Below are 8,076 nucleotides of genomic sequence, written 5' to 3'. Positions count from 1 at the left end.
TTTCAAGGGGAAATTGAAATTATGATTTTTTTTAAACATGAGTAATGAACGTTGGGTTGTTTGCAGCTTGTTCGCATGCTATTCAGGCTCTCTCGACTGACCGCTCAAATTCATGTTAGGTTCGCCTGTGTCCACTTAGCTGTCCACATTACTCGGGATAAAAAAAAAACTGGACCCACGTCATTTTGCTCGCCATAGAGCTGTGGAGGTCTTGGTCTACCAGAGGCTAAATGTATAATGGGAAGCAAAGCGAACATCGCTACAGTCTTGGCGAGCTAGGATGACGTTGGTGACGTCATGCCTAACTCAATCCGGTTTTTTCCCCTCGTTATCCGTTGCCCGAGGGTCGGTGGGTGGGGGCCTGAGGAGGGGGGGGGGGGTGGGGGGGGGGCAGATGTTAAATCTCTCGTAGACTACTCTGGAACTAGATGGAAACCTGCAGGCGTCAGAAGCCAAGAGACAGAGGAAGAGAGAGGTTTAAGGATTACTTTCTGAGACTACACTGGAACCTCCAATACTACAAAGACAACACATTCACTGTATTTTATTGCGTTGCTTTGCGTGCAGGTACTTCAGAAACAAACTGCCCCCAAGGGAACTGTAGATCTGAACAGTTAATTGAACAGATGAACTTGACATTTCACGATAAAAAAAAGGGTTGTTTGCTTATTCCTACGCCGAGTTCTGTTCAAGGCATCTTACACTTGAAGGGCTTCCTTGATGATTCTCTTTAAGGGCGAAAACCGTGGATGTGTACTGCTGGAAAGAACCAGACTGAAATAACACGCATATCTACATGTAAAGCAAGTTGAAGCCAGCACTCACTCATTCTTCAAGCCTGTCCTTCATTGGGCAAAGTCGACTACGCGAAGTGTACTTCGCGAAGCTGGCCGCACGGAGTTTAGCACTGAGTTTTCGGTAAAGAGACTTCGCGAAGCTGGCCGCACGGAGCTTTAGCACTGAGTTTTCGGTAAAGAGACTTCGCGAAGCTTAAAGACCCAGTCCTTCCCTTGAAAACAGTTCTGCGCCATTTGCTTTTTTAAGGAACGAATTCTCAAAAACACACACTCTTCACAGACTGTTGATTCCTGGTATGTGCTGGGTGGCCGAGTGGTAACGACTGGGTGGCCGAGTGGTAACGACTGGGTGGCCGAGTGGTTGGTAACGACTGGGTGGCCGAGTGGTAACGACTGGGTGGCCGAGTGGTAACGACTGGGTGGCCGAGTGGTAACGACTGGGTGGCCGAGTGGTAACGCACTTGCGCTCGGAAGCGAGAGGTTGCGAGTTCGACCCTGGGTCAGGGCGTTAGCAATTTTATCCCCCCATTCCTAACCTAGGTGGTGGGTTCAAGTGCTAGTCTTTCGGATGAGACGAAAAACCGAGGTCCCTTCGTGTACACTACATTGGGGTGTGCACGTTAAAGATCCCACGATTGACAAAAGGGTCTTTCCTGGCAAAATTGTATAGGCATAGATAAAAATGTCCATCAAATACCCGTGTGACTTGGAATAAAGGCCGTGAAAGGTGAATGCTCGCCCTAATAGGCTTGAGGTTTGCTGGTCGATGTGAATGCGTGATATATTGTGTACAAAATTCCATCTCACACGGCATTAATAGGTAACATGCGCCGTGAGTCGCCTTGTGTGGTGAGATATGTGCGCGATATAAATTCTCGTAAATAAAAAATAAATGTGCCCAAGTGAAGGGATGGTCTTATCCCAAATGGTCAAACCGGTGATGGTGAGCCCAATCGTTTACACTGGAAGGACTGTGACTTCAACATAACCCGTCACATCCTAGTTGGACATTGCAGAGCTTCAGCATTGACAAGAGGTCCTGAAGGCGGGGGAGACAATCATTCTTCGTACTCATCAGCACCCTAGCTCTGTTGGGCCAAAGATGATTTAGAGGTCAGTGGTCACTGCGCAGGCTGGTCACTGACCTTACCCTTGTCACACGAGGTTCGGATAAAAGCTTAATTAAAGCTTGTTCTTAACTGGGCGAAGGCGACTACGCGAAGCTAGCCGCACGAAGCTTTAGCACTGAGTGTTTGATCTGGCGAGGATTTTACAAGGGGTAAAGAACACTCCTCTACTTGGACATACCACCCCTCCGAAAACGGCGTATGGCTGCCTAAATGGCGGGGTAAAAAACGGTCATACACGTAAAATTCCACTCGTGCAAAAAACACGAGTGTACGTGGGAGTTTCAGCCCACGAACGCAGAAGAAGAAGAAGAAGGACATACCACTTCGGCGAAGGAGCAAACTGATTATGACAGCTTCGTCTTCTTCTTCTTCTTCTTCTTCTTCTGCGTTCGTGCGCTGAAACTCCCACCTACACTCGTGTTTTTGCACGAGTGGAATTTTACCTGTATGACCGTTTTTACCCCGCCATTTAGGCAGCCATACGCCGCTTTCGGAGGAAGCATGCTGGTATTTTCGTATTTCTATAACCCGCCGAACTCTGACATGAATTACTTTTCCGTGCGCACTTGGTCTTGTGCTTGCGTGTACACACGAAGGGGGACAAGCCACACGCAGGTCTGCACATAAGTTGACCTGGGAGATCGGAAACATCTCCACACTTAACCCACCAGGCGGCCACGTCCGGGATTCGAACCCTCGACCTTCCGATTAAGAGGCCGACGTCTTACCACCCCGCCACAGCGCCCGTCTAACAGCTTCGTCGATATGTGGATTGTGGATCTCGACCAGATCATAGTTTTCGCAGAATGTCCCAGTAAATCTTATTTATTTAGAACGGCGAAGGCCTCTATCTATTTATCAGTCTCTCTGTCTATGTCTCTGACTATCTCTGTCTGTCTGTCTGTCTGTCTGTCTCTCTCTTTAAGGTGCAATCTCTCTGCAAGGTGCAAGCAGGCGTGTGATTGCGTGCGTGTGCGAGTGCACGAGTGCGTGCGTGCGTGCGTACAAGCGTGCCATTCGCACACGCTCGTCTGCCTGCCTATTTCGACATATCGTAAGTTCCTAATTCCCTAGCTATTATGAGACGTAACGATTCCTTACCCAAGTTCCTACAGGCAGGGCTACCCGACACTTACACCATCAACCCACACCCTTTCCCTCTCTGCTCTATCCCACACCCTTTCCCTCCCTCTCTGCTCTAACTTCTCTGCCTCGCTGTCCGAAGTCGGATCGATGTCTAGTGTAAATAGTACATGGAGGACGGGCAAAGATTTGCCTTTACACAGCGCCCCAGACAGACGAGGGCAAATTTAGCCACTTGACGTTGTGTTCTGCTGTTCAAACTGATCCACTCGTGGCGAGGCAAGACATTTCTGCGTAGGTGAAAAGACTTAAAGTAATTTCACCACATGTTGAAAGCCTTTTCAGCGTAGGTTAAAATACATGTCAGTGTAGGCTAAAATACATTTCAGTGTAGGTTAAAAAGACATGTCAGTGTAGGCTAAAAGACATTTCAGTGTAGGTTAAAATACATTTCAGTGTAGGTTTAAAGATATTTCAATGTAGGCTAAAAGCCTTTTTAGCGTAGGTTAAAAGACATTTTAATGTAGGTTAAAATACATTTCAGTGTAGGCTAAAAGATATTTCAATGTAGGCTAAAAGCCTTTTTAGTGTAGGTTAAAAGACATTTTAATGTAGGTTAAAATACATTTCAGTGTAGGCTAAAAAGACATGTCAGTATAGCTGATTTCTGTTCAGACTGGGAATTATATATTTTAGACAAGAGCGAGAGCACATCCGGGTATCCCCCACCCCAGCGTCATGTATCTGTGGCCTAAACAACACCGACCAGACTATACAAGTATTTCTCTCGTTGATTTCAATTCAAGCAATGGCTTATTTCTCATTCCTTATCTTCTTCTTTATTTTTTTTAACCAAGCCGCTGAATCTTGTATACAACAAAAAGGCCAAACAAATTTAACTGTCCCTCCATCATTTAAGAAAGGAGGATTGACAAGATATTAATTTTTTTTAAACCACCATTCAGACAACGCAAGAACACAGCACACATTTCCAGCAATGTCCAGCCCTTTCATTAACTTTTTCCGAGACGGGTCTTAAGGTCATGTAAGCCCCCTCCCCCCCCCCCCCCCCCCCCCCATCCCCGACCACCACCCCCCACCCACCCACCCAAAAGCTACAAATTCTAGACACACCAAGCTCAATTTCCCCAAATCCTCCCACGCAATCCCTGATCGTTTTGTTTGGACAGGAGAGTTTTCTGCTTTTTCTTCTTCTTTTAATTTTTTAAAATTTTCATTATTTTATTTTATTTTAATGGGAGAAGGGGGGGGGGTGCACTTTGACGGTATGGGAAGCGGTACAAGTCATCCTTTTCGCTTGCAACCACATGGTCTGCTATCTGCTATGGATGTTTGGACGAGGGGGTGAGGGAGAGTCTTGTTTTTTTGTTTTGTTTTTGTGGGGATGAGGAGGAGGAGTTGCGAGTGTTGAGAGTGAGGGAAGCGGAACAAGTCATCCTTTTAGCTTGACAACACATGGTCTGCTTGCTGCATAGTATGACTGACTGTCTAGACCGGACAGAGTGTTGGTCGATTTTTGGCACCACGATGTCGTCTCGTCTGAGGAATGTTATTTTTAACACTAGCAAAGTTTCAAAGGTCGAGATCGGCTTAGCCTATAAGGTGAACAGCTCAGATCATGGGTCAATAAAGTGTTACACAGATGGTCAAAATTAAAGTACAAGATATTGCACTGGAAGTGGTACTACACTGTTGCTTAGTGTCTGTATGAAGCTACAAGGTGAAAATAGAAAAAGAAAAACACGATTCTTGACTTTGATGCGCTTTTTTCTGCTCGTAAACACACATTCTTCTACTCATCACAGCATGCCCCATTATTGAGTTTAAAACACCAATTAAATTTGTTTTGAATAAAACTCACAATTTTACAATAAGAATTTAGAGACCTGAATCAATTAGGTATATCATACTTAGTTTGACTTTTGCAAAACTAAGTAATTACACATTTAATTGAATCAGTCAGACAGACGGAGACATAGAGAGACAGACAGAGGGCAAACACAAATCTGAGAAAGAAACCCCTTTAAAAATGTTACCATGTTTGAAATGAAACATCGCAAGGTGAAGCCATAATTCATCACCTTTCAGTATGACGTCATGAGCGTGTTCCACACTTGAAATGACGTGCTTTTGGAGCTTGGAAGTATAATTTCCATTCAACGATCCGAGTTTGTTAAGTTTGAGCATATTTTCAACGTCAAACACCATGAAACTATATATATTTGGAATCAGAAAATGATAAGGAATAGATAGAAGTTGTTTTTAAGTGTCTTTTTTCATAAATAAAGATAGTGGTTATTTATCGGTTTTCTTCATTTTTAAGCATAATTATCAATACAAAACAACAAAACTATATAGTTTTAGATACAGGACGCAATAGGGAATACACCAATATAAATTTTCTGTTTCAAATATTAGTTTTTAAAAATGTAAAAAAATGACATTTTTGGAACAAACATTTCAATAACAAAACTTTAAGTGACCAAGCTGAAATGCAATCCCATAATCCGGCCAAGATCTGAGATTGTGTGATAAGAAATTCGATCAAATTGATGAAAAACTGTAACTGTGAAAGTGCTGCCTCGACCTTTTGGCAAACGATAAAATATGACGTCATCAAACTGTCCTATCAATAAACGGAAAAAACCTTCTATGAGAAAATCCAATCAAAAATATCCATATCAAATTTCATAAAGATCCACTCAGTATATTATGAGATATGATCTGCAGTGTGAAAAAAAACAATCTCACGCCCATAACGCAACTTATTTGGTCGTGTTCTGCCGATACTATAATGTTTTTCTTTCCTAAAACACACTATAATAGTAGCCCTTCCCAATGTCTATGCTAAAACTGACTTGTCTGTGTTGTCAATGATTTTGCAACAGTGTGAGAACAAAAAGTTTAACAAATCTCACGCCCATAACGTTGTGACACAAAAACTCATTTGGTCGTGTTCTGCCGATACTATAATGTTTTTCTTTCTTAAAACACACTATAATAGTAGCCCTTCCCAAATGCAATGCTAAAAATGACTGGTCTGTGTTGTCAATGATTTTCTGCGAGAATGCGATCTATCTGTTTGTCGCAAAGACCGTGTGACACGAAAGTTATGAGCGGAAGACAAATCTGCTGAGTGCAATTACGTTTCAGAAGATAGTTGGTTAAAACAGTTTATCACTCAGACACGCAAAGGAACACTATAACTTTATTATTCAGGCCATATATTTGCTTTCCTTTGTCATGTATGAAAGCACTGGCCTTGGTTGAAGAAAGTGACCTGACGCTGTGCAACAAATGTGTCGCCATTTTCCGCCGTGTTTTGTAAATAAAACGTGTTTACTACCCACACATAAAAAACGATGCTGTTGGTTCTTTTTATTTTCTTATTGTTTGATTCATGCTTAGCAGTTTAGTATGCTTTGTTTTCTTCTCAATTCAATGGATGGCTATAAAATAAGCATTTAAATGTGAAGGTGTTAACATTACCCATGATCTGAGCTGTTCACATTATGCTACAGAAAGAGAGAGAGAGAGAGAGAGAGAGAGAGAGAGAGAGAGAGAGAGAGAGAGAGAGAGAGAGAGAGAGAGAGAGAGAGGTGTACATACATGTACACATGCCGTGTGTAAGTGTGTGTGTGTGTGTGTGTGTGTGTGTGTGTGCGTGCGTGCGTGCGTGCGTGCGTGCGTGCGTGTGTGTGTATGTGCGTGTGTTTGTGTGCGTGCGTGCACGTATGTGTGTGTGTGTGTTTGTGTTTGTGTGTGTGTGTAAGTGTGTGTGTGTGTGTGTGTGTGTGTGTGTGTGTGTGTGTGTGTGTGTGTGTGTGTGTAGAAGCGTAGACGTATACACAAAGTAGATGACGATGGCAACGACGGTAACATTAACCATGCTTAATGATCAGTGGTTAGTTACAGTTGCCGCTCGACACACATAAGTCAGCATATGACTTATTTGGTTTTCGTCAATGAGCTAGCAACAAAGAAAAGAAATCTGTACCAAGTTAAATCGAGCTATTTACTCTGTCGGTATACATTACTCTGGCTTGAGCACAACCGGACCCACCCACGCATTACTGGCACAATTCGCCTTCAAGCAAAAAACCCCAACATCATTTACTATTAATAGCGACGCTGCGACCTGATCAAAGGGTAGTAGTAGTACAAACGTTCCACGCTGCTAAATTCGATTTCACTCCTCAAAATCTTTGGCTGTTTGTTGCTGTCTTCGTCAAGGTTGCTACCAGAAATATTTACCTGTCTACTACGCAACCATACGAGGCTGGTACGAAGGGTGGGAGCAACGTTGTATGGCTTCTGTTGAAAGTTCGAACGGAGGTCGATAACGGCCCGGTTATTTACGCGTTTCGAGACGATAAGTTTGATATGCACACTGCTGTTCAATCTTTTTTTTCTCTCTCTCTCCTGTAACTGAAATCCTGTGGAATTATTTCTAGTTTCTATTCTAGGTTTATAATAACCTGAGGCGAGGCAAGTCTAAGGAGTGTTGGAGGAAAGGGGGGGAGGGGGGGGGTGGGGGGTATGAATGTCGTAGAGAGAAGGTGCGTATGTGTGCAGATTTTCCTTTCAGTCATTATCGGCGGTGGTACTCAGTGTGGTTAAACCATACTTACAAAGGCAGTGTGTGTGTGTGTGTGTGTGTGTGTGTGTGTGTGTGTGTGTGTGTCTGTGTGTCTGTCTGTGTGTCTGTGTGTCTGTCCGTGTGTGTGTTTTGGCGTGTTTGTGTGTGTGCTTGTGTCTTTTTTTTATATAAAGAAAAACAAACCAAAAAAACGCGTCCAGCAATATCTAAAAAATGTGTCAATGTGTCGGCCTGAATCAAAACTGAAAACCTGGGATCTGTCATCGTAGCGACTACTAAAACCTGGCCGTAAACCGAAACGGGTCGAGTTGGTCTCGGCGAAGTATGCCAACATTAGCCTCAATTTGCATATACTTTTCTTTAATTCTGAACACATTTTTTCAATCAATTTGCTTTAAAACTGAGGCCACCGTACTGCGGCCTCATCGGCTTTGGCAAAAATCCG

At 43.4% G+C, this 8,076-nt stretch overlaps 1 protein-coding gene across 1 annotated transcript in view; it reads right to left on the bottom strand.

Moving 5' to 3' along the window:
* Positions 1-497: 497 nt before the first annotated feature.
* LOC138947971 (uncharacterized) overlaps positions 498-8,076 on the bottom strand; it is a 16,767-nt gene continuing 9,188 nt past the window's right edge. Inside the window, exon 6 of the mRNA XM_070319496.1 lies at positions 498-517. Within this exon, the coding sequence (XP_070175597.1) occupies positions 498-517 (20 nt within the window). The remainder of the gene's footprint in view (positions 518-8,076) is intronic.

The sequence above is a fragment of the Littorina saxatilis genome, linkage group LG15 (assembly GCF_037325665.1).
Source record: "Littorina saxatilis isolate snail1 linkage group LG15, US_GU_Lsax_2.0, whole genome shotgun sequence".
Lineage (NCBI taxonomy): Eukaryota > Metazoa > Mollusca > Gastropoda > Littorinimorpha > Littorinidae > Littorina > Littorina saxatilis.
The sequence above is the reverse complement of the archived record's forward strand: the minus strand, read 5'-3'. Positions and strand labels throughout refer to the sequence as shown.